Source organism: Drosophila montana, unplaced genomic scaffold, assembly GCF_035044405.1.
Source record: "Drosophila montana isolate Dmon_TW-CO22-7 unplaced genomic scaffold, ASM3504440v1 contig_920_1, whole genome shotgun sequence".
Classification (NCBI taxonomy): domain Eukaryota; kingdom Metazoa; phylum Arthropoda; class Insecta; order Diptera; family Drosophilidae; genus Drosophila; species Drosophila montana.
Window position 1 is genome coordinate 1,405,841 of NW_026999206.1, and position 27,419 is coordinate 1,433,259.

The window sequence follows — 27,419 nt, forward strand, 5'->3', positions numbered from 1 at the left end:
TGCTGCCCTAACTGCTGCAGCAAACTGTATTATTTTTTTTTTGTTATTTATTAAATGAAGCTGAATTAAGTTGATTGCATCGCAATGTCAAAGTTAATGTCCAACAAGAAGGCGTACCAGCGGAATTGCGCATTGTGATAACGTGAACGTAACGTAAAACGCGAGCGATTTTGCTGCTCTTTGCGGGTGTGCGTGTGCGTGTGTGCTTCTGCCAAGTGTATGTGTTGTGATTCTGCGTATGTGTATGTGTGCGTGTGCGTATAATTTTGGTGTGCGGCTGCAGAAGGCAACGACACGGCGCGCCGCTGGCCAGCAGCAGCAGCACCAGAAGAAACAACAACAGCAAAATACAAATCAAAATCAATGCTGTCAACAGCCAAGGAAAGCAAAATGAGCCTTTTGCACAAGATGGGTAAGTAATAAAACAATACAATATTTAAAACAATTTAAAATGTATGTGCTGGACAAAATGGGTAAATTGCCGCATTCGAATTTTGTTGTTGCCTTGCCCAACACCTGCAGCAGCAGCATATACAGCTTAGCTGTATATGTATATACACACACACGCAGCAGCAGCAGCAACATAATATGTACATGTGTGTATGCTGCAGAGGCGCTGCTTAATCCTACCCAAAAATGATTCACAATAAGCGCGTACAACAACAGTTAGACAAAAGCCAAAATCCTGTTTCTTAATTGCTACTTGACTTTGCCCACCCACACATACACACACACACATGCACACATACGCACGCACGTACACATTGATGTCTTCGTTGGCCCAAAATGTGCACTCGGTTTATGCCGTTGGTTTATCAACAAGTCTATTTTTAGTGTATGCGCCTCGGAAAGTGTTAAAAGTGAAGTAGCCCAACAAATGTCTGTGTGCGTAAGTGCGTCCCTCTGTTTGTGTGTGTGTGTGTGTGTGTGTGCGCGCGTCCGTCTCTGTATGTGTTTGCGTACACACTGTACCAATCCTCAAAGCACCGCCCCGCACCGCGCTTTGCTTACCAACTGCCGCTTGTTGGCTTCTGCTGCCAACGCCGCCCACCTCTAGCAACTCCTTGGGCTGCATTTTATTTTAAACATCTCTACCCCACTCTCTCTCGTTTTCTCTTTTTCGAATCTATCCCGCGCTCTGTCTCGCATACGCTTGCTGTGATGTGCCTTGTGGCGCTCATTGAATTCGTTAAAAAGGATACCAAAGACTTGATTCGAAGAATCGTCTGCATTTGCAAATGGACTGGATAATAATGTACTATATTAAATTTCTTGTTATTCCCGGTAAAGGCTGAATGGCTGGCGTATGCGTATACACATACATACATTGTATGCATTGAATGTGTATATGTGCATGTGTGTGTGTGTGTTTGTGTGTGTATGCATGTGCATGGATATATTACATGAACTGAAGCTTGCAGCAGTGATGAGCTTTTTGTAAAACGGTTGCTTGGTTGGGCGGGTAGGCAACCTAACGGTAATTTGCTGACAGCGCCAAGCAAGTTTTGACCTGGGTCAATTGTAAGAAGCTTCAGTTATTAATTCGCATTAGAGTTGGGCCCGTACCGTTATTTGCTATCGTGACACGAAAAAAACACGTAAATTTAAGCTCAAAAGCGTTGTTAAGCATAAAATAATTTCTTATCATTTCGGGTAAAAGTGGGAACTGGGAACACAACGTAGAAGACTATATGTGTGTACGTTAATGTAGCTCTATGTGTGTGTGTCTGTGCGTGTCTGCCAAAAGGATATGTCCGACACGTGCTCATCTCTAATGCAAAATATTCAATCAGCCGGCAACACTGGTCGGTGTGAGTGAAGGTCACTCTCGGCTGCCGCCCAACGTTGCCAGATTATTTATCAAATACGAGTCGCTTAAGCAAACAAATTTACATGCTTTAATGTCAAATTAATCGTACAACGAAACGCTTATCAGTTGAGAGATAAATGAGCGATACGGCCAACAGGCCGAATAGCACAAATGGCCAAAACCGTTCAAGGTCACAAGGGATATTATAGTTATTACTGTATTGTATTATTGGCAGCAAGCCCAGCTTTGGGCCTGCTTTACACACCCTATTGCAATAGGTAAAAAAATACGAACTTTACCGTTGATCGGGTAACACACTTTGTTGTTAATCGGTTAACAATGTTATCAATGGATGGGCAACATTCTATATAGCGCCGCCAACGCCCGGCACCGACCCCCCACCCCACCCCACCCCACCCTTTCACCAACTTTAGCTGCAGTGCATGTTCCCTGGGTAAGTTAACTGTAAGTGGGAGCTTTTGTTATTTTGGGCTTTGGGCTTTGGGCGAGCTTTCGGCTTAGACCGTTTTGCGCGCTTTTTTTGTTGCCTGTGCAAAGTCTGAGACGTCGGCAGCCGCCGCAGCGGCTTGCAAAAAGTAAGTAGTTTATTTTAGATTTGATAAGAAGCCAGCTTATTACTGTGTGATAATGAGGAGACAACAACAACAAGTGTCAATGCTGCAGCCGACTGCGCAATACTCTCTTCTAAGTGTGATACCTCAAAGTGCCTGAAAAAAAAAGACAGAAAAAATTAAAAGTGTTTTTGTGTATTGCATGTATATCATGATTCCAAAACTTTTTCTTCTTAGTTCTTAGTTTTAGTGGGCTCGATCCTAGAATGTGGCCCATTTGTAATCTACCTGTCGAATTTGTTTGGCTATGTGTGTGTGTGTGTGTATAGATATAGATATAGATATAGATATAGATATATATAACCGACACTATCTGAAGCAGTTGAACAGCAATATGTACAGTGAAAACTATCAAGCTCAATTATATGAGAAAAGCCCAAAAAGCTGGCATTCACTTTATTATAAAAATTCATTTATAAATGAACTTTTCTATTTGGTAAGGCCACAAAAAAATCACAAACTGTCTGCTGTATTGAAATTGCATTCAATTGCATTCATTGTATAAAACTTATTCTTTTGAAAGTTCAATCTTACTAAAACTTGGGACCATTCGAAAATATTGTACAGTTTTTAATAAAAATAAAATAATGAAAAGCCTGCTTTAAGGCTCCGTCGGAGAAACCGGTCTTGCACATCTCTGAACCAGCTTTTGGTTCAAACCCTGCTTTGTTATGTATTCTCAAAACTTGAATGATTAAATTATTAAATTATATTAAATTTTCAATTGACATTTGCCCGTTCTGCTGAAAATATTGCAAGCTGTAGATATTTTCGTAAGGAAGTCGCAGGCTAAATTTGAGTTCTACCCAAAATGAACATCTGCCAAATATGGTAAGATTATGCTTTTGGGCAGAGCCTCAAAATATCAAAGGTCAAATGCCATGTCCAATCGAATACTTTACGTAACCAATATACCCTTTATCGTTTAGCGAATAGAGTATAAAAACAACAGGCACAACGACAGCTACTGCAGCAGAGACAACAAAGCGTCGCATCAGTTGCACAGACAGACATACACAGACACACACACACTCACACATTGATACACACACACACACACACACACTGATACTCACACACACACGCACGCCATAGGGCAATAGAGAGCAGTTCATTGAAAGTGCAAATGTTTTTGTTGCTGCTCAGCGGGCCGTGGGGCCGCCCATTGGCCACGCCGCCCTGCGCCACGCGATTAGATTGTAAAAAGCGACGGCGTCGAGCGCTCGCCGCTCAGCACGCTCGCGCTGGGGCTCAGTTAGTAAACAGACAGACAGTCGGACAGTCAGTCGAGTCAATTCAGTTAGTCTCACGCGAAATATTCACAACAACGCTGGCAAAAACAGAAGAAATCTAAATAAAATAATAATAATAGTAAAAATAAATAAAAATAAAACGCAGGCGCGCGCGCGCGCGCTCTCAACTCCGCCCCGCGGTGATATCATCCAGCAGTACGCCACACAGCCAGCCAAGAGGGGGGGGGGCGGCGATCCTCAATGTCACATCAATTGTAATGCCAACTAAATTGATGTAGTGTGATTTGCATTTTTTTCTTCAGTGTTTTTGTTGCTTGTTGTTGTTGCTATGTAGCAAAAAGGCAAAGTGAATATTGAATATACAAAATCGATTGAAAATCGTTGATGCGTTCGCTCCAATTCGCATGCATAGTGTTGCAAAGTGCGCCGAAAGCAAAAGAGTAAGAAAGGAAGAAAAAAAAAAAACGAATTTGGGCGCAAGCGCGATGCGCGTTCTAAGCACAGAGCTGCGCTTGCGCTTTCAAAAGCGCAAGCCGCGTCCCTTCAATCGAGCGGCCAGCGCAGACGATGCGTCGACAGCGGCAGCGGCAGCGGCTGAAGCAGCAGACGAGCGACGAACTAACGGAACTGCTAGCATGCGTACGTATTAAAAGGATTGCGAGTGCGTATGTGTGTGTGCGTGCATGCGTGTGGGTGGCGGCAATCGATAAGTTTTACTCGCTGTCAGATGCCAGCGTCGACAGCGGCAGAAGCAGCAGACTAGCGACGAACTAACGGAACTTTTAGCATGCGTACGTATTTAGGAGTGTGAGTCTTTTTCGGCAATCGAAAAGTTGTAATCGCCGTCATTTGAATGACTCTGACCTTGACGGCTGTAGATCGACAAGTATGTAATTTTTGCCTATTTCCAGAGGCAAGTGCTCTTAATTGTTTAATTATTAATTTAAAGCGTTACATTTATGCATGTACATGGCTATCGAATAGCGGGGGCGGGCTTGGGGCGGTCTGACGCTCGCTCAATTGATCAATTTGCTTTGCACTCACAGCTGAGTGAACAGCGCGACAAAGTTGTGATAGTGCTCAATCGGCTGGAAGTGGCACCGGATGCTGGCTCAATAAAAAAAATATATACATATATACAAATTGGCAAATTGTGTGGTTGTGTGTGTGTGTGTATATATCCGTTAGGGCGGCAATTAATGTCGGCATGAATCGTATTTGTTTATCGTTATCGATAATAAGCAGCAAAGAAAGTTTAATCTAATCTTATCGAATCGATTGATCAACATTTTTGGCATTTCACCGGCATTTCATGCATTCATGAATATATTGATTCAATATTGGTCAAGTTGTGGAATGCATGAAAAGGGTTTTGTTTAATTGTTGCTGATTGAAACGTTTTTATTTCACTGCTTTCACTGCACTTTCTAATGGAGGCTGTCAAGCGTAGGGTACAGAGAGAGAGAGAGAGAGGGAAAGAGTGAGAGAGAAAACCCTGTTGAAAAGAAAACCCATCAATATTTTGTAAAACTATTATTCTACAATACGAGTTGAACATTTGGACGTGCTCTAACATTCACAACATTCAAAACATTCCTTTCATTTTGGCAAATATTGATGATGGCAAAGTGCAAAAGCTGTTGACAGTTTTACTCTTTTTCAAGGCCAACAATGACAAACCATTTAAAGCAGCAACAATGCCAGTGACATGTGAAAAGGTTATGTGGCCACAAATGTGGCCAAACAATATTTTCAAAGCCCAAAGCTCATCAATTCTCTGCGTGTTCCATTGATTGTCTGACCCATAACCGACAGCTCGTACTGTCAATTATAATATAATAGAGTTTAACCGACAATCGTTTAACGTATCTTTGAAATATTGTTGAACTATTGTGATATATCATGTGAAAACCGCAAATATATCGAATTGTTGCAGCCCTAAAAGGCTTCTGCATATTTCTGGTTATGAACTGATTTCCTGCACAGTTGGCCCACAAACAATAGAGTTTCCTGGAAATCGCTTTACATACAAACATATATTATATATATACATATATATATAATATGTAATATATGTTGAATATGCTCATGCAAATGCCAGGAATACTTGACACCAGAGTTTGTGGCTTATTAACTCTGTTTGCCTGCATATTTCATTTGCAAAGCACAGCAAATGCTTTACATTTGTGTGGGCGTTACCAGGAATTTTCCTTTCACCGTTAAAGAAAAACCAATTTGTATACACAAATGAGTTTAATTGCACGCATTGACAGCTAATTTAACTTGTCAACAAGAGGAAAAGCGTCTGCAATATTGTTTTTGATTTGCCTTTAATCACGCTTGATGACATTTGCCCTTCAATATTGCTTGATTAACTCGCTTAAAAGCTTGTATGTTTTATTTTTGATGTAAATTGAATATATTCTATATATAAATATATACTATATGAGTGTAAGCTGTAACTAGCTCTTAAATTTGTCGAGTTATGCTTCAAAATCCAGGTACCTTATGTGATGGAGACGGGGTTTCGGGAAATTCCACCCGCATGAGTGGAAAAATCGCGAAAAACGTCTGGCCTCAAACTCATTTTAAAAGATCTTTGAGCGAATTTGTCCGTGAAGAGTCCATGTCTCAAAATCGATATTTATCGATAGCTTAAACAGTTTTGTTTTATTGATTTTGCTTGTATTGAAAACTCGCATTGAATTTAAAATATGGCAAAACATAGCAATTATCGGTAATAACATTCAATCCCCCAGCGTTCTAGCTAACGAGCGACCACTGTAACTCATTAACACAAGAAAAGTTGAAATAATTAGTACCTTACCAAGTTGCAATGTCCAATTAGTGCTTGTTTCTGGATTTTAAATAAGGTCAAACCATGTGCAGCAAACTACTTGGAACTCGATATTAATGCTGTCTAATTTGTTTTTAATGCAACAAGCCACAAGCCGCAAAAGCTTGCAAGGTCAACTAACAAATAACTAACAGTTTCCCGAGCATCATTAAACATTTACCTGGAAATATAACTTAATACGGTTCTATTCCTGTGCGATTGGGGCTTAAAATGCTTGTTATTTGCTCGAGGTGTTCCTTGAGCATAATTTAACGTGAATTTTCGTAATGATTAAATAACAAATAATAGACGTTTTCTGATAATCGCCTCAATTTACAAAGTTAATCAAACCTTTGGGGCTTGTGGAGAAGTGTTAAGGTTAGGTCAGGTAATTTCTATTGATTTCGGGGTATTCCTGAAGTTCAATTAAATGCCTGCCACATGCAACAAAATCAAGTTTTCCAGATAATCTGAACTCGATTAGAGTTAAATAAGAAAAGTGCGCAAAAATATGTTAAAGCTCATCGTGATCTCTTGAAAGTTCTAGACTAATGGAATTCTGGTTCGGATTCCGATTCGGGGTATTCCACAAGCAGTTAATAAAACTTATAGATAAACGTTTGACTTGTGACTTATTGGAACTTAAAGAAAAAGAAACCAAACCTTTGGGGCTTGTGGAGAAGTGTTAAGGTTAGGTCAGGTAATTTCTATTGAATCAGGGGCATTTCGGAAGTTCAATTAAATGCCTGCCATATGCAACAAAATTAAGTTTTCCAGATAATCTAAACTCGATTAGAGTTAAATAAGAAAAGTACGCAAAAATATGTTTAAGCTCATCGTGATCTCTTGAAAGTTCTAGACTAATGGAATTCTGGTTCGGATTCCGATTCGGGGTATTCCACAAGCAGTTAATAAAACTTATAGATAAACGTTTGACTTGTGACTTATTGGAACTTAAAGAAAAAGAAACCAAACCTTTGGGCTTGTGTAGAATATTTAAGGTTATGTCAGGTAATTTCTATTGAATTAGGGGTATTCCTGAAGTTCAATTAAATGCCTGCCACATGCAACAAAATCAAGTTTTCAAGATAATCTAAACTCGATTAGAGTTAAATAAGAAAAGTGAGCATTAATCTGTTTAAACTACACTCATGGAATTTGTATTCCGATTCGGATTCCGATTCGGGGTATTCCACAAGCAGTTAATAAAGCTAACTGATAAACGTTTGACTTGTGACTCAATGAACGACTTAAAGAAAAAGTAACTCAGTTATTCTTGGTAAATGCTGTTGATTATGGCATCGAGAACATAGCCCAGTGAAATCTGAATAGCTATGCCGAATCGTAGCAATATTTTTACTATAACTGGGTGTTCGGTCGGTCACGTATGGCACGGCGCTTTCCCTGGTCGTGTGTGTGTGTGTGTGTGTGTGTCTTGTCAACTTGATTGCGAGCTGCCTCTTGACTCGCACACACACATATATAGTTATATATATATGGATAGTTATTTATTTCTTTTGCTTTATGCATTTCACTCAGCACTTTTGCTTTCCGATGGATTTCATTTTCATGTCTAATAACTGGCCGGGCGTTTGTTTTCTTGGCTCGAGCTCTAAACGACCAGCCCAACTATGTCATAATTGTTGTTGCCCCTCCCCTCCTCCCTCCCTCTCGCTTTGCCTGAGCGCCTTTCATGTGCTCACATACTTGAGAGGTTTTTAGTTTATGTTTTTGTTCTTTTTTTATAGACATGCATATGTACATATATTTGGCTTGTCCATTGTCCGACTCTTGGCTTGGCTTTCTTCTGGCCCGTCGACTTGGCGTTTAGTTTTCTTTGTTGCACAAAGCAAAATTAAATACAACTTTCATTATTCTTTGCCTTTTTTCTCGCCATGGGCCATAGGCAGTAAATGGTTAGCATTAAACATTTTTGGCAAAAGTTGGCTGTGGCTTGAGTTGAGTCCAAGTGAACCAGTTAGTTAACCAGTTCCGGCTGAGTGTAATCGATAACTTTATTGCTGTATGAGTTATCGATTTATTTTCTCTTCATTTAACGACGCAAGTAGCTGATATAATTGTTAAACTAGAGTCTGGGCTCGAAATACAGGGTATAAATACATATATAAAAAGTCGGAATTTCAGTTTGAACCAACTCCCTGCCTTAAGGTTAGGTGCGTGAGTTCGGTTCTAGTCATTCCTCTGCCCGCACTTGAATAAAACAAGTTCATTTTCAATTGACATTTGCCCGTTCTGCTGAAAATATTGCAAGCCGTAGATATTTTCTAATGGAACATGCGGGCTAGATTTGAACTCTACCCAAAATTAATATCCGCCAAATATGGTTACATAAAATCCAAAGTTTATAACTATTTTTGAGAAATATTTATGGCTCGGTTCAGCTGTTTTCGGGGCAATACCGAGCTACGAACTAGTTCGATTTATAAGCAGGCTTTCGATGACACGAAATATGACTTCTTTTCTCGACCAACTTTCTAAATATGGTTTAAAAGCATAAAAGAAATGAACCAATTCGAGGGGGGGAATACAAAGCTGGCAAACTAACGGTTATCTAAAAATATTGAGCATATGCAAATAGGCTTCTGACCACTGTGCAGCTCCGATAAGACTCAAAGCCGCGCCGGGGCTGGGCGCGTGGGTGTTTGGTGTTTGGCTTTAGTTTGCTCGTGTTTAAATTGATGACGGTCGCAATCGTAATACATATACAACATAGATGTGCCAACGACGTCATAGCTGTTGTCTTGTTTGTTGTTGTTGTTGTTGTTGTTGTGGGTGACGTGCAACCCGTCAAGAGATACACACGCACACCCTCCAACACACACACACGCTCGCATACACTTAAACTCGGGCAGTCATTCAATTCTCTGTAGGCCTCTCTTAATACCCTGTTACCAATGAGCATGAGTGAAATGGGCATAATAGCCTTGTGCCAGGCAGTTGGAGACACTTACGATTCCCTTATTCCATACATATTCCTAGCTCAGAAGACGAACTGCATTGTTACAGCCAGAGCTAAGACTATAAATGCAGGTAATATCGGGCCATTGATAATTTCCTCCATTGTGCAATTATCGATATATAAATCGATGTTCAGCTATGTTGCTGTGCGAGGGGTTGCTTACGTCATGCTTAGATAAAGTTTATTTACAACTATCGATAACTTTGCCAGTGAAGTCGCTCAAAATCGATAACCAGCACAACTCTGAGATTTTGAGAATCTAGAGATACCCAATTAGTAATGTAGCTACTCGTAGAGTATATAAAGATTGCGAGTATTTCACCCATCCTTTCAAATATTGAGACTCTAAACCAAAGTCATAAATTGATATCTTCACAAATATTGTTCAAGACACACAAAAGCTATTGTAGGGCAGAAGGAGCTTGAGTACGAGTGTGTGCTATCTGTTTATAGGGCATCTGCTAGTCGATCAAGCAGGACTAGGCTTGTTACTAGGTTCGGTTTTTGTGTGTTTAAATGAGTGTGTGTGTGTGTGTGTGTGTGTGTCATATCTCCTATATAGCCTCTCATGCCTAGGCTCTGAATGTCGTTTCGTTTCGTTTTCGTTTGCGTACCGAGTTCTTTTCTTCTGCTTTTTCTTGCTATTGTTGTTGTTATTATTTCACTCGCATTTGTTGGTTTCGTGTTTGTTTTTGTTTCTGTTGTTCGCGCATTATTAATTATGAGGCGCTCTGCTCAAAAGTTATCTAACCGTTGCCCGGCAAACACAGCGCTACGATTCAAATAAGCTAAAAAACGGGCGAAAAACCCAAAAAAGCGCCTGAAAAATACCCAAAAAAAAAAAATAAAATTAACTCAAAAATTTCCCAAATAAAAGCAAGCGCGAAATGCATGTGAAAACAAAAAGTTCTTTTTTCCCGTTATCGTTGCGCAGTGAATGCCAAAGCGTAGAAGAAGAAAAAGCATAAGAATTGGAGACATAGTTGTTTTTGTTGTTTTTCTTCTTGTTCTTATTGCGGACTGTGACGAATCGAACTAAAGTGTTAGAAGAAGAGCTGAAACACTCATATTTAAAGTATGAATAAGTATTTGATAAATTCACGAAAAAAAATTGTTTGTTAAATGAATGCAATGTGCATTGCTATATAAATATATATGTATATATGTATGTATGTACATGCATATGGTCAGTGTGTGGGTGAGGGGGCGAGGTTGTGCTTGGCAATTGATTGAATTGAATGCCTGCATGATGACCGCACCTGCGATGACGTCATGCCGAATCTATATCTGCCTGTGTGTGTGTGTGTGTGTGTGTGGGTCAAATTTAGCCCTAAACAGCATGCTAAGCCCATGTGTTTGCGCATATGTATGTGCATGCGCGCGCGCGTGTGTGTGTGTGTGTGTGTGTGTGTGTGTGCGCGGCATGAGAACGTGTCATGATCAATGAACTGTGTCGACCCAAGTCAAAAGTTATTTCAGTTTTTCTCTCTTCTTTTTTTTTTTGCTCTTCATTTTATTTCGTTTTCTTTTTTGCTTATGACAAATTTAACGAATTGTTGTGTCGTGCTGCTTTTTTCTTGTTGTCTTTTTTATTATATTTTATTTGTTTTCTTTTTGTTGTTTTTGGCGTTGGCTCGTCAACAACAGAGATTATGTCATGTTTGATGTAGTAGTTGGATGTAGTTACGTTTTATGCCACGCAAATGGCGTGCAACGGGGCGTATACGTGTCGTTAGTCTCTGAAGTCTTGTGATAAAATGTGAAAGTGATTGTATAAGTTTTGTGCTCTCATTCTTAATTAGACAAAGTGCAACAAGTTGTTTGTTCTGCATTTACAAAGTGGAATTACATATGTATATCTATCTATGAGTTATTTGTGATAAATTTCATAGCATACCCTAAGGATTTCGTTGGGCTTAAAGAACGTTATAAATATTTGTATTTTAAATGTAGTGTCTTATAGGCCAGAAACTATACATATACTATATATAATAAAGTTAACCCACATTTCTTATGCTTGATCAGTTGTGCTTACAGAGCAGCATCTTTTTATTTATCTTACCTTATCTTTGCCTTATCTCAGTCAAGCTTATGCAGTAGAATATGCGACATACCCTAGTATTAAGCAGGATAACAAAGCACGTGCTCGAGTCGTACATGAATTTCTGCTTGCCTACAGGGTATCTGCCAGTCGAGCCGCCCTTTAAGCAGACATGTCTAGTAACTGGCTGTGTTTTATTTTATTTCTTAATTTTATTTTTTAGCTGCTTTTCGCATTGTTTGGGGCAGTGTTGATTATCGCTGATTGCTGATCGCGAATCGCCTTGTTGGCAGTTAGAAAGCATAACACGTAACCCACACACACACACACACACACACAGCAAATTCCGCAAATTCCACAGCTGGCCGCTTGGCTGATGATTTTTTTTAGTTTTGTTTTTGGCTGCTCGCCCTCTCCCTCTCCCTCTCCTCTCTCTTACTCTCTTGCCGTTTGTTTTGTTTTCATTTTGCATGCGGCAAACGTTGCCTCTCTCACGCTCTCACTCTCTCGCTCTCTCTATGCTGTGGCTCGCTCCCAAGTCGATTGCTCATCGTAAACTGGTTGAAGCTTAACTGTTCGGTCAGTCGGTCGACTTGGACTTGTTGTCCACTTCAGCTGGAGGCCATTTGCACAAATATTGGTCAACTTGAAGAGTCCGAGTTTTTGCATAGACAAACAACAGCAACGGCTGCAGCAAGATTGTTCGATGATCATCATCTCATCTTCATTATGATCGTCGGGTGTGCCCAATTGTGCCAAAACTAGAATCCGTAATCGCACCTGTTTAATGCCAACTCGACTGGTCGAACCCGCTTAAGCAGTCGCTTGTCGCTGATCCAATTTTCAAAGTCTCGAATTTATGCCAAACGGTTCAGGTTAACCCCCTCCCTCCTCCCTCTCCCTTCCTCCGCCACCTATACATATATATATATATATATATATATGTATATTTATATGAACGTTAGCTTAAACCCGATTCTTGATTTATGATCGCCACAAATTGAAATTGGGCGTTTATTATAGGGTAGTCGAGTGTCTTTTAAGCAGTGTTGCGAAATGTTCAAAGTTCTGAAAGAAGACCCAACTGTCTGGGAATGAAATTTATTGCAAATTCTTAACATAATATTATAGATCGTGGCACTTAGAGGGCATAACTATGCGAAACATCAAAGAACTCGGCGAACTGTCATTTGGCAGATGAATTATATACATATATATGTATGTATATAACATATACATATGTAGACAATATATAAGAGCTTTTTATGGGCGAATGTGGTTACGAGCTCTTGAGAAACACATGAGGTTATTCAACATTTAATTCAATAGTCCAACAATCTTTATAATGTGGGCTAGTCTATATAGTGATACGATCAGCATAAAGTATGCCAAGCATTATCAATATACTTACTTCTATAAGATCGGGGATATGGGCTATTATTATTTCTGTCCTGTCTTATATAGATACATATGTATATAGATATTTCTGAAATTGCGATTGTCTCTCATGAATGCTATGGATTAGATTGATCGACTTTAAAGCAGTTGCCATATTTTCACTTCTCTTCAATTTGAACCGAAATTTTTTGGGCGTAAGCTTGTTAACTGTTTTTTTTTTTGTTTTTTGTGTACTGTTTTTCTTCTTCTTTCCTTCACTCTATTGGCGGCGCCTTCAACTTCAGCTTCCATAAACACATTTCAAGGCAAGTCACGATCGCGCGCCACTTGAAAATTGTAGAGAAAAAAATCCCCAGCATTGCCGGGCCCCAGGGCCAAAGAAAGAAAAAATTAAATAAAATAAAATAGAATACGATTTAAACAAAGTGTGAAAAGGCGCTTGTCGAGTGTGCACGACTAGCAAATACCCTGTATTTGGAATATTATTTCAATCGGGACGGCAAACTGAAAAAAAGTCAGCGTTTCGGTTCACATTTCGAACCAGCGACTTGCTTTTAAGTTCGGCTCGTTAAGTTCCTAAACCTGAATTGGGTTCAAATCTATATTCTACAAATTGTTAAAAAAAAAAACAATTATGTCTACGGGTTGATTTCGTGAAGGTTTTTGAACAATTTTATGAGACGAAGTATTTGAAAAATATATAACAATATTGTTAAAAAAAATATAATTTTAAAAAAATAAAGAATTTTAGATAACTATAACCTTTGATTAGATACATACACATGTTTTTATATATTATGTATATTATATACAATAAAATTTAAAAACAAAAAAATTGAGTTTCAGATTTACGAAAATATTGAAATAATTTTAACTACATATTATTATTATTACAATATTATTTACAATTAAATTAAATTCTAGATCGGGAACATAAACTTATTTGAATATATGATTTATCCTTTTCCTGTTATCAACTGTACTTTAGCCCAATTTAGTTCATTTTGTTGTTTATAGGGTATGTCACGCAAACACACCCAATAGCTACAATAATGGGTGGGCTAAAGAAGGAGAGCGAAAGAGAGAAAGAGAGAGAGAGCAAGAGAGAGAGAGGGAGAGAGAGTTGACGCTCAAATGATAACAGAGAGCAAAAGCAAATGGACGCGAGAGCCGCAATGTTGTTTGTCTATCAGTGAATGTTGGGCGAGTATGAATGTTGTTGTTGTTACTGTGTTTGTTGGTGTTGTTGTTGTTGTTGTTGTTGCTGCTGCTGGACACGGCTTGTTGTTCATGGTTGTTGTTGTTGTTGTTGTTGCACGAGCAAGTCTCAAGTCTCAAGTCGAGTTGTTGGGAGCGAGTGCCATTTGATGCGCTGTTATATGTATGTTGCTCTTTACGACGCGCTGCTGTTGTTGTTGTTGCTTTTGTTGTTGTTGTTGTTGCTGCTGCTTAATGGCTGGTTAGCGGACCTGGCGACTGGCTGCTGGCTGCTGGCGATTGCCGTTTGCCGTTTGCGGATTTTCATAGTTCAGTGCGCTTTCCAGACGACAACGCTGACGACAGCAGCTGGCCGCGTCTTGTGTCTAAATATATATAATATTAGTATTTGTGATTTATTTTAATTGGCAAACAGCACAAGAAGCTATAACAAGCGGCGGCAATTGCTCTTAAAAGCTGCCAAAAGGAAAAAAAAAACCAAATATATAAAAAGTTACTTTAGAGCTCGTAAAGTGCTGCGAATTTAATGCAAGACTAAGATTACTTTATATATATGTATATATATAACATATGTGTGTTATGTGCACTAATTGTTGTTGTTGCTGCTGTTGCTGCTGTTGTTGCAGTTGTTGTTGTTATGCAATCGCAAAATGCCGCAATTTGATGAGTCTTTCCTGAGCGACTGCGCGCTCGCCGAACGCTGGCGTTTCTATTCGTATACGGTGAAGCAACCAGTGCAAGATGAGCCAAAGCCACATCAACCTCAGCAACAACAACAACAACAACAACAGCAGCGAGCACTGTGGTCCACGCGCGATAACAACAACAACAACAACAACAACGGCTGCGGCAGCAGCAGCAACAACAACAACAAAGCCACGCTGCATGACATCAAATTCCACAGACGGCGCAAATATAAAAAATTGCCACGTTTGGCTTTATCAGCAGCAGCAACAACAACAACAACAACACCATCTTTATGCACACCATTGACACCGCCAGCATCGTGTTTGCTGGTCAAGAATGTGTTGCTCTGTAAGTGAAAGCTACAACATAAACAGACACACACATGCATGTGTGTGTGTGTGTGTGTCTAGGTGTGCACATGCCCCAACCCACCGCCGCCCTCCATTAGCGTGTTTTGTGGGCTTTTCTTTTTGTCGGTCTGTTATTGGGCGTGGGCGTCTATGGATCGTTTACCGTTCGGCATTTGCTCGATTGCCGTGTGGTTGCCCATCGTTCATCATGCAAATCAGCAAAAGAGCGGCGCACATGTGCCATATGCTCTACACGATAGAGCATATTCGTTATCGATTGCATTTGGCATAACGAAGCGCTGAAAAAACGAACTGTGCTAAGTCACTCTTGAAGCAATGATATCGATTTGTGAATCGATGAGAATTTTTTCTATTGATTGCATCTGGCATAACGAAATGTTATTTGAAGCCAACGAAGCACGAATAATTGCTGAAAAAACGATCAGTGCTAAGTCATTCTTTAAGCAATGTCATCGATAGTGCTTATCGATTAGTGAATCAGTGACCATATTCGATATCGATTGCATTTGGTATAAAGCTAATAAAATGCGATCAGTTGCTGACGCACCTGTTAATAAACTGTTATCGATTGTGTTTATCGATTAATTAATTGATGCTCATATTGGTTATCGATTGCTCGTACAAATACAAGCAATTGCTGGAAAAGCGATCTCTTTGAAGTCACTCTTTTAGAAATGTTATCGATAGTATGTTTCGATTAGTTAATCGTTGAGCATATTGGCTATCGATTAAACAAACTCAGCTAATGCCACTCAATAGCAACTATTATCGATAGTTTCCATCGACTAGGGGCATGTATCGATACATTCAACTTCTTAACTGTTTAATAGAAACATCTTTAGCTCTTTAGTAGCTGATCTTCCTTAGTTAAACAACTTCTGCTGTTGTTGGTTTTGGAAGAGTCAGTAGTGCAGGTTATCGATAATAGTATCGAATGATCCTATGAATGTATTAAACAATGTAAATTTGTAAGCAAACAATTGATGTGTATCCCCTGTCGTTCAAACTTATCTGGCTTTATCGATTAATGAACATATCGATAGTATTCGAATTATATTTGTTAGACAACTTCAATGATATTATCCAATCCGAGCAATGTCAATTAGCTACAGATAAAAAATCGAATAGATGCTCGTAAGGCTTATTTAGTACGGAATGTGTTATCCGTGTTGTAAAACGATGATAATCTCACGTCGACAACCCAATGCCTATCGATATTTATCGATAGTGCTATGAATTATAACTGAAATATAAAAAATAGAATCTATTTGAGCAGACAAAAGCTTAACAGCAATTAATGTTCAAAGTTTCTTCGCCAATACATTTTTGTTTTCGGTAGTAAAAATTTGAACACATTTGCATAGAGTATCTCAAGTTTGGCCTTCAGCCAGCTAGTTCCACTCTTTCTCTGTCTCTTTCCGCATTTCTCATTTGATTTCTATCATTTTATTGGCGATTTAAAACAAGCATTGAATAAACAACACATCAAATGAGTGTGGATATATGTGAAATTTTTGGTGAATATGTTAAAAAGCGACACGTGAAGGTCTCTCAAATACGCAAATTCGATGTCTATATATCCCAAATTGTTCTATACACATGCTATATGTTTTTCGATATACTTATATATGTATATATATATCGGAGAAAATCAAAAACAAAAGTAGACAAAAATAAGAATATTCATTCAGTAATATTTTTTAAAGTCCCTGTGAGCTCTTAGCTTAATCAAACAATGAAGTAACTGTAAGGTAATATATATATATATATATATAGATTTATACAAATATACAACTATCGAGAAATCTTGAGTAATTGCTTACGTTCCTATAAAATCACTTGAAACCGCTTCGCACTTCGGAAACTTTGTAGTTATCGTTACTTAAACCCGTGCCGAAATGACTGTTCGATTACAACAACAAGTAAGCAAGCGGACGCACGACTATTAGATACTCTGTAAGCAGATCTAATAATAGACCATACTTATGTCATACAATAGAGTCTTTTTTGTCTATCTGCATATAGAAGAGAAAGGGGATGAAACTAAAGTAAAGCACATGCATATCGCCTATTTCAGTTCAAGACAAACAAATCTATTTTCCCAGGGAAATGCCTAACGATTTGCCAGGTGAATCGCTTGCGGTTGTGATTATTAGCATGGAAATATTTGTAATATTGTGTATTGCTTTTTCGACTTCCAGGCGACACGCTTAACTAACTTGTCTAAGCGGAGCTTGACGTTTTGATTTATATAGAAACATTTGCTACAATCATAAGTGAAACGTTTGGCTATTTTTCTCTAGCTTGCTTTATCTGCCAGGTGAATTGCTTTGCTATCTCCCAGAAGTGTCGCGCTCGTATCTTTCAAATATATTGAATTACTGAGCCATCTTTTCCGGTGATCGAATGCCAGCTAAATTGAATCTTAGTCATGTCCTCTTGTTCGTTCAAGTCGTTCAGGCTCCTGCTCTATTCCTTATAGGGTATACGAATGCAGAACGTGTTTTAGACCGAAAAGCGGTTCGTGAACCGTATTCCTTTTATTCGATAAGTGCTTAATACGCAATGCATAATCTCACTGAATCACGCTTGAGTTATGATTCATGAATGCGTGATAGGCCTCGTGTGTGTGAGTGTGTGAATATGAGTGTGTGTGTGTGTGTGTGTGTGTGTTGCCAATTGTTGAGCTGGAGCGCATGAAATAAATATCCAGTTGAATAATCCCATAGAGCAAATGCAGATCATTCGGTCTTGATTCTTGATTTAACATTAATTATTGAACGCCATGTTTTATCCTAAAATAGACGGCAGCATCAGTTCTCCATCCACGCCCAACAACTGCTCGGCGGGCGGCGTCGGTGGCTGCGGCAGCAGCAGCAGCAACAACAGCATCAACAGCAGCGGCGCCACCAACACCGTCAATTACGCGGGTCACACAACCAGCACCTCGTCAACGCCCCCGCCGCAGCATCCGCAGTACCAGCAGCATCCGCAGCAGCATCCGCAACAGCCGACGTCGGCGACGACCCCACAGCAGAGCGGGCGAACAGTTGGGGGTGTGCCGCCAGCGCCGCCAAGCAGCAGTACATCGTCGTCGGGCTCGTCGGGCCATAAGAACAGTCTGAAGGGGACAAAGTTGGCGCGACGTGCGCGCTCCTTTAAGGACGATCTTATTGAGAAGATCTCACTGATGCGCACCACAAACAATACGCTCGGCCGATCGCATTCGCCGCACAGTCCGCGCAGCAAGCACGGCTCCAAGCCGCCGCCCACCACCGAGGAGGTGCAGCGTTCCACGCAAACGCTGGAGACGCACGTCAAGGATATATCCAATGCACTCAAACATTTTCGCGATGTCATACACAAGAAGAAGCTGGAGGTGCTGCCCGGCAATGGCACCGTCATACTGGAGACCATTGCCAGCATGTATTCCGGTAAACTACAACTGACCCGAATCGATTCTATTAATATTCTCTAACTCTACCTTCTTATTCTTCTTCTTCTTCGCAGTCATTCAGTCGTATACGCTGAACGAGAACAGTGCCATCATGAGCTCCGCCACACAGCAGGTCTATCAATCGCTGGGCAAGCTCATCAAGCTCTGCGACGAGGTCATGCTGAGCGAGAAGAGCGGCGAGTGCGCCTCGCTCAGCAACGAGAATGTCCGTGAGGTCATCGATCTACTCGAGGATGCAGTGCGCGTAAGTGTGAACCCAGTGTCCAGTAGCCCGTTTCCTCAATGTCTCCTAAGCTTGACCAACACTGCAAGCCAGTGTGTGCACACATCTATATGGGTTGGCAATGCTGTCAACAAAAAATCACTTTAGGCCTGCTTTTGGCTTAAGTGTCACGGAAAATATATTTAACGAACGGTTCAAATCTTCCAAATTCCAGTTTAGTTGTTTATTCATTGACCAACACTGCGCGCCAGTGTGTGCACACATTTATATGTGTTGGCAATGCTGTCAACAAAAAATCACTTAAGGCCTGCTTTCTTAGGGCTTGACAATCACGTAAAAGACACGTAGGTGTCTTTTTAGAATCACGTAAAATATATTTAACGGGCAGTTGAAATCCTATTTCCAGTTTAACTAACTGCCAATTGACCAACACTGCGGGCCAGTGTGTACACTGACTGAAATATGTTCTTTTTATGTTTCAATTTAAATTGCTGTCGTCTGTGCAGACACTGAAAAATTAGGAGTTTCTTATTTGAAATACGAAAAATCGATTATATTGAAGGTATAGAACATTATGGAACCTGAAGAAAGAAGATTATTTACTTGCAAACTTTGAACTTATGTGCCATTCGTATCGATAAACAGTCCAATGGATTTTAGCAGTTCAGTATTAACTAGTTGTCGAGCGAATGTTGCCAAGTGCCACATTACCCTGAGGATAACACATTAGCCTGAGGTTACCACATTATCCTGAGGATACCACATTATCCTGACGATTAAACTTTAAGTAGACACTGAGAAAAACGGGCTTCGAGCAAACGAAATTGGCAAACACTAACAGCACATATTATTGCACTTGCAGAATCTGGTCACACTGGCGCAGGGCAAGCTTAAGGAGCAGGATCAGTGCACGTTTCGTTACAGCGGCGCCGGTTTGGGCGGCATTGGTGCCGCTGCGGACATAATGGGCGTGGTGACCACCGCAAGCGCAGCGGGAAGCATGACTGGGCTGCGTACGCCCGCCGATGCGGCAGCGGCCGCTGTGGTGCAGCGCACCTCGCTGCCGGATATTGCGCTAACGCCCAAGGAGCGCGACATACTCGAGCAGAGCAATGTGAATCCCATGCGCGGCTCGCACAGCACGGAGAGCATACTGCGCGATACGAGCCCGCCGCCAAAGCCGCCGTTGCCCAACCGGGCGAGCAATCCGCCGCCGTTACCACCAAAGCGCCGCAGTCAGCCGCAGTCGCAGCTGGCGAATGCCAATGTATCCACCAATACCAATACGAACCCCACCACCAGCCACTCGTCGCAGGCGAATAGCCCGTTGCCCTATGCACAATCGCATAACATCAGCCTAAACTCTGATCTGGATTGCAGTTCGAATTTCTCGCTGCTTAACTATGGCGTGGATCGGTTAGTTACTCGCTGAACATGTTTACTCGCTCATTTGAATACTTATTTACTCGCCCATATTACTAACTCGCTTCATTTTTCATTATTCATTTACTCGTTTGACTAATTGACTCGCTTTTGTGCCCATTTAACTATTCGTTTCAATAACTTACTCGCTTAATTTATTATTTCAGTCTCTCATCACTCTTTATATTACTTATTCTCTTGCTCGTTTATTAACAATACTCAATTCTCATCCATACTCATACTCATTCGTTACACTGTCTCGTTTATTTACTCGCTCGCATTACTCGCTCGTTCATAAACTCGCTCATTTAATCATTTATTTACTCGCTTACTTTTTTACTTCCGCTAAACTCACTCAATTTCTTTCTATTTTACTCGCTGCAAACACTCACCTTACTCGCCCAAGTCCATAACTCGCTCCTTTACTCGCCCATTTACATAAACATATACTCGTTGAAATCGCACACTTTGCTAATTTACTCGCTTGATTTACACACTCGTTGATTAATTTCCTTATCGACTCGTTCGTTTGCAGCCTTTCGGTGCGCTCGCGCTCACCAGACGAGAACAGCCAATGCTCGTTCGACTCGGCGCTGAATCATTCACGCGAGGAGGAGGAACAGCTGCAGAAGCCGCCGTCTAGAACGCTACACCATCAATTGGAGGACGATGTGGATAAGCTCATCAGCTACAGTGAGTTCCCGCAAGCAATAGCTCCCAACATCAGCTCCATCTATAACTCAATTTCTCAAACTCGCTTGCGACCAGCAGAGGCTCCGGCTGAGGCTGGCGCTGCGCTGTCACAGGAGGCAGCCGCGTCCAGCGCTCAGATGACGCCGCCTTTGCCGGGTATCAGCTCTGCATCTGGTCCTGGCTCTGGCTCTGGCTCCGGCCCTGGCGCAGCCGAGGCCAACACGGAGCTGCGTAAAGCAGCCGCAGCGCTAACCAGCAATCGTCATTCAAACGAATCGGGTATTCCAGGCAATTACTTATATATCTACTGCTTTAACTACTGTCTCCCATCTGTGTGCTTAGATTAGTTTTTGTTTTTGCTCTAAAATGATGTGCCCAAAAGCTTCACTTTGTCAATTTGATCTCGTTATTTTTTCTTTCTATAAATTAAAGTAGTTATTTGTTTCTCACTTTGTTACCATTTAAAACATTTAATGTCTGAGATCAGCAACGAGTTAAAGAAAATATCAATATTTTATTCCAGTTTTTAGCATAAAACTTCGCTTCAAATAGTAGATCATATTGAACAGCGGCAGCGGGTATAATTTTGTTGTGCAAATTTAGTATGTGACAAGCAGAAGGAAGCATCTGCGTCTCCATAAAGTATATGCACATAATCCTGATCAGGATGACAAGCTAAGTCGATCCATGTCCGTCTATCCATCTGTCTGTCCGTCTGTGTGAAACTGCAAAAGTTAGAGACTTAAAGTTTTCAATGTAGTATATTCTCGTATATCATAAGGGAAATATATCATTTTATCTTCGATTTCCATAATATCGATAATTATCGATTTTGAGGCACCGTTTTTTAAGCGTAACTCGATAAAAAGTTAGTGTATGAAATATAGAATATTTCACTTATGGTTACTTTGAAGCTAGCATGTGTGTAACGGCAGCTCGTCAGGGTATCTGCTAGTCGGGTGCTCCCGGCTAGAGCACTGTCACCTGCTTTGTTGTGTTTGAATTCGCTTTGATCTTTATGTTGTATTGCATCCATTCAAGTCGCCTGCTGCCACTCATTGCTGTGTTTTACACGATTTGTATAAATTATAATTTGTATTGTTGTTGTGTTTGTGTTCCCATTATTTGACAATTGATTAACTTGTTGTGCATTTTGTTGTTGTTATTTTAAACTGCAGGCTTTGTATCGATGATGTCATTTCGTACCTCCACGCAGAGCGTCTCGAAACGCTCCTCGGAGCACAGTGTGCAATCCTCGACAAAGTCATCGAGCAGCAATTCGGAGATCGCCTTTGGCATTAACGAGATGACCTGCGCATCCTCGACGACAACAACAACAACGGCGAGTCGGAGCAACAGCGGCAGCAACAACGATTATCAGCAGCTAAGCCAAACGCAGTCAACGCAACGTCACATCACCAGCAACAGCAGCAACATCAGCAGCAGCATCAGCAGCAACGGCAACGGCAACGGCAACGGCAACAGCAACAGCAACATTAGCTGCAGCAGCAGCAATACAACGGCAATGGCAACAACAATTGCCAGTGAACAGTTGCTGGCGCTGGGCAGCAATTGCCCATCGCCGGAGCTGGCGCCGGCGTTGCCACCCAAGACGCAGCCGCGAACAACATTGTCACTCTTTGATGCGGCCATGGATATGCTGGACGATCCCATTTTGTACGTGTAGGCCACTGATGGCAACGCCAGCAGAGCAAAGTGGGAACAGTTTGCCAACAGCTTGTTGTGTGGCGTTGCCAGCATGATTGCGCACAGAACAATAAGAGCACTTTGCAATTTAATACTTTATTTTCTATTGTATTTTAATTCTTTTCTATTTTGGTTTTTGCTTGTATTGCAGTGAAATGCCGGAGATGCGTCAATTGTCGCCACATCATCAGCATCATTCTTCGTCGACGCAGCTGCATCAGTGGCAATCCAAGCATCACAGTCTCATTGAGCCGCCGCGGAGCGCCCATTTGCCCAGCAGCTGCAGCAGCGCCTTTGACAGGCATTTGGAGAAGCCGCCGCCGCTGCCGAGGAAGAAGAAGAACAGTAAGCACAGATTGCCAAATGCGCACAAATATTTACATTTGGTTTCTATTATTATTTTTTTTTTTTTTATTTTCTCTCAATTTTCTTTTTTCTATCATTTTTTTTTTTTGTAAACTGGTGTATACATGTATGTACGTGTGTATGTGTATAACAATTTGCATGTATTTAATTTATTTGCGAAACTTGAACGCTAGGTGTCGCCACAGGCAATGCCAAGCGGTGAGTTTTCAACTGTTTTTTTTTTTTTGGTTAGCTTTACTTTAGGGTGTGTGTGTGTGTGTGCCAACTGTGATACGATAAACTGCCTAACGCACACACACACACACAAACACACAAACACACACCTGTGCCAACACAATTTCTTCAGTCATATATCATGACTTTCTGTTACACTTCTGTTTGGTTTTGCGTTTTCCGTTTTGTTTCGCTTTGTTGTTTCGCATCCATTCACAACAAGGACACGCAACACACAAAACAACCCACAAAAACAAAAAAAAAAATTAAAATTAAAATGAAAATGAAAATAAAGAGAAGCCTGTTGAGCAACAGATGCAAACACGCAGCCCTCCTCCTGCTCCTGCCCAGACGAACAACAGCATCAACAACTGGCAACAGGCAGCATTACAACAACAATCAGCCAGCTACATCAACAACAACAATCAGTCTATCAATCAATCAATCAATCAATCAATCTACCAACCTACCAACCAACATCAACAATCAGCAACAAATCCATCTATATATACATTTTAATATATATATATATACATATATATATATATATTTGTTTTTGTAGTTAGGCAGTTAAGAATTTGTAGCAAAACTTTTATTTATAGCACTCGTAATGTTGCCAATGGGCAATACAAAAAAAAACCTTGCCAAATTGTTGTACGCAAAACTCTAACCCATCTAAATTATCGTTCCAATCAACATCTAGTGTTTCAAAGTGTCGCATTCTCGGGTAAGTCTGGCTGCTCTCGAGCTGTTCGCCTTTCATTTTAGTTCGTTCTTTTCTTATTCGTCTTATATTTTCAATATATTTTTTGTTACGCTTCGACCAGCTTCGAATCTGTTGCATATCCTTTCCAATCATAAATATATATTTACATATTTGGTTTGGTTAGAATTGGGTTTAAGAGAAACGTGAAGTAAAGGAATCCGATTTTAAAGATTTTCCCGTTATTAAGGATAGTCCCCAAGAGTTTTCCACTTTTCCAACGTGTTTTAGTGCCTAGCTTTTATTTAATATAAATATTTCTTAAATCATTTTGCTCACATAAATGTATTTTTGTTTCTTTAACATTTTGGTAGTAGTTTTTATTAAAACTGGAAAGGGTATACAGTATTCGTTACGCATTGCAGCTTCTGCTCCCTGACGCCGTTTGCTGTTGTGTTGCGCCTTCGCCGTGGAACTAGTTCCATATTGGTTCTCGTTTGTCCTGGCTTTCACTTTTGTTATTGTTTATGTTGTTTGTTGTTACGCGCTTACCTGTTGCATACTCTTAGCGCAGCGAGCTTTGCCTAGAGATGGGCGCAAATCGATCAATTTGAAAGAGCCTCAAGTTAGAACTCTCAAAAGAGTTGAAGACGGTTCGATTCGTGAACCTGTTTTCTACGTCCATCTTATTATATTTAAATGTTGCATCTTTCTTGATTTTTGGTTTATTGTAAATTATTAAGCATGAGATTTGTTTTTTTTAAATGTTTAGGTTAAGTGAATTACGTTTTAGGATCGAATCGGGCGAATCATGGCTTCAAACCCGACCAAAAGTTTTTGCCTTGCTCGGTTCATAGTTCAACCCAATGGCGCGCCCTAAAGTTCAGTTCGCGAACCTGATTTCTTATATACATATGTACATATATAATGTAAGACTTGGGTTACCCCTTGAATAGCAATCGGAGTCAATATAAAGCATATTGCGCCCATCTCTAGCAGCATTTCAATACATTCAATACATGGCGCCAAATGGAGCGCAGATCCCCCCCAGTCACTGATTGGAACTGTTGTCAGCTTGCACGCTGTTCGCGCTGTGCTTGTTTTGTTTGAATTGTTGTGACAGGTGCATTAAAATTGTTCTTTTTTTTTTTTTGTTCTCTCGCCCCGCCCTGCACCAACGCACACCCACTTCCATACAAACAGTTCTGGCCTACATGGAGATCTGCTCGGCGAATTCGCACTCTGTGGAGCAGCATCGGCATACAATGCACGCGTACAACATCAGCCGCAACATGTCGCATAGCCAGACCATGAAGTAAGTGCTCGAGATTGCAGTTGCAGAGAAGTTGAACTAATTGTTGTTTATTTTCATCTTTGCCTGCAGCATAATGTCCGTTAGCAAGGATCTGTCGCCGGAGCAGGAGATGCCGCCAGCGCTGCCGCCCAAGAATTACAAGCAGCGCAAACCCTCAACGACCACGACGACCACGACGACGTCGACAGCAATTCCAGCAGCGATCATTACAACCCCACCGGCTAGTCCGAAGCCAATGCTTAGCGATGGTTCTCTAAGGGGCTGCCGCATGACGACCGTCTGTGAGGAGCTCAACGATCCGCCAACACACTCGGATGAGGCAACCGCAGCAGCTGCTGCTGCGGCCGTAATGGACAGCAATGAAAATGTCAACGCTGCCGGCGGCCACACCTACTATTGTCACTCACATCAGCTGCCCAGCGAGTCGGCGAAGGCTGGGGCAGGCGAGCAGCCAGCCACGCCCATAAGTACGCCCAAAATGCTGGACACCAGCGATGTGGAGCAAGGTGTGGCCGTGGATCAGCCCTTGCAGCCAGGCGAGCTAGAACTTGTAGAGGATGAGGAGCAGGATATCGATGGGGAGGAGGAAGAGGAGGAGGACGACGACGAGGGAGAGGTCGATAATCAATTGCCAAATATGCTGGAAGAGATCGACATAACGCCATACCTAATACTCAAAAAGAAGGAGGAGGATGGCCCAGAAGTGAAGGGCGGCTACATTGATGCGCTGATCGTGCACGCCAGTCGCGTCCAGAAGGTCGCCGATAATGGTAGGCATCATCGTCGCAATCGCAGTCGCAATCGCAACCACAATACACATTCAAGCAGCGTCCTTTCAATCCGTAAACGTCATCTAAACCAAAATCCATTTGTTGTTCATTTCGCCCATGCAGCATTCAGCGAGGCCTTCATTACAACCTTTCGCACCTTCATTCAGCCGATCGATGTGATCGAGAAGCTGACCCATCGTTACACATACTTCTTCTGCCAGGTGCACGATCAGAAGCAGAAGGCCGCCAAGGAGACCTTCTCGCTGCTGGTGCGGGTCGTCAATGATCTGACGTAAGTTTTGACTATAATAACTTTGAAGCCCAAAATATGATTGCATTTCAAAACGAGAACTCATCTGTTTGACAGCTCAACAGATCTGACAAGCCAGCTGCTTAGTTTGCTGGTTGAGTTTGTTTATCAGCTGGTCTGCTCCGGCCAGCTGTATTTGGCCAAGCTGCTGCGCAACAAGTTTGTGGAGAAGGTAACGCTATATAAGGATCAAAGGAGCTACGCCTATATCCCAGATCAATTGGGCAGCGGCAGCAATACAAATCAGCCCAGTCTGCTCGACTTGAAGTCATTGGAAATAGCCGAGCAGATGACGTTGCTGGATGCGGAGCTTTTTCAGAAAATCGAGATACCCGAAGTATTATTATTTGCCAAAGATCAGTGCGAGGAAAAATCACCCAATCTCAATAAATTCACCGAGCACTTTAACAAAATGTCCTATTGGGCGCGCTCCAAAATCTTGCGTCTACAGGACGCCAAAGAGCGTGAGAAGCATGTGAATAAATTTATTAAAATCATGAAGCATTTACGCAAAATGAACAATTACAATTCGTATCTGGCGCTGCTCTCAGCTCTCGATTCGGGCCCCATACGCAGGTATTTACCCTATGGATAATTCTAATTGATTATAACTATATTAACTTGCAAAATTTCCGTTTTACAGATTAGAATGGCAGAAGGGCATTGCGGAGGAGGTGCGCTCCTTTTGTGCGCTCATCGATTCGAGTTCCAGTTTTCGGGCCTATCGCCAGGCGCTTGCCGAAACCAATCCGCCCTGCATTCCCTACATGTAAGCCATCGAATTATGCCAATCCATCTATATATATATATATATATATGTATCATTCAATTGAATCTATTGTATACCCTGCAGCGGTCTGGTACTACAGGATCTGACCTTTGTGCATGTGGGCAACCAGGACTATGTGTCCAAGGGTGTTATTAACTTCTCAAAACGCTGGCAGCAATACAACATCATTGTCAATATGAAGCGTTTCAAGAAATGGTGAATTTCACAGTCATTTTATTTATAGA

At 41.2% G+C, this 27,419-nt stretch overlaps 1 protein-coding gene across 6 annotated transcripts in view; it reads left to right on the forward strand.

Moving 5' to 3' along the window:
• The first annotated feature begins 48 nt into the window (after positions 1-48).
• The window catches only part of C3G (C3G guanyl-nucleotide exchange factor), a 28,428-nt gene continuing 1,057 nt past the window's right edge, over positions 49-27,419 (forward strand). The window contains exons 1-13 of one of the 6 annotated variants that reach the window (XM_064699336.1): positions 49-412; positions 18,031-18,660; positions 18,737-18,927; positions 19,769-20,322; positions 20,864-21,309; positions 22,200-22,698; positions 22,880-23,073; positions 25,214-25,325; positions 25,395-26,095; positions 26,219-26,387; positions 26,463-26,981; positions 27,049-27,174; positions 27,259-27,390. In XM_064699336.1, the coding sequence (XP_064555406.1) occupies positions 364-412; positions 18,031-18,660; positions 18,737-18,927; positions 19,769-20,322; positions 20,864-21,309; positions 22,200-22,698; positions 22,880-23,073; positions 25,214-25,325; positions 25,395-26,095; positions 26,219-26,387; positions 26,463-26,981; positions 27,049-27,174; positions 27,259-27,390 (4,322 nt within the window). In that variant the 5' untranslated portion in view covers positions 49-363. Of the gene's footprint in view, positions 413-4,201; positions 4,335-18,030; positions 18,661-18,736; positions 18,928-19,768; positions 20,323-20,863; positions 21,310-22,199; positions 22,699-22,879; positions 23,074-25,213; positions 25,326-25,394; positions 26,096-26,218; positions 26,388-26,462; positions 26,982-27,048; positions 27,175-27,258; positions 27,391-27,419 lie in introns of those variants that run through there. The other 5 variants (XM_064699334.1, XM_064699332.1, XM_064699333.1 and 2 more) reach the window with 5 other exon arrangements.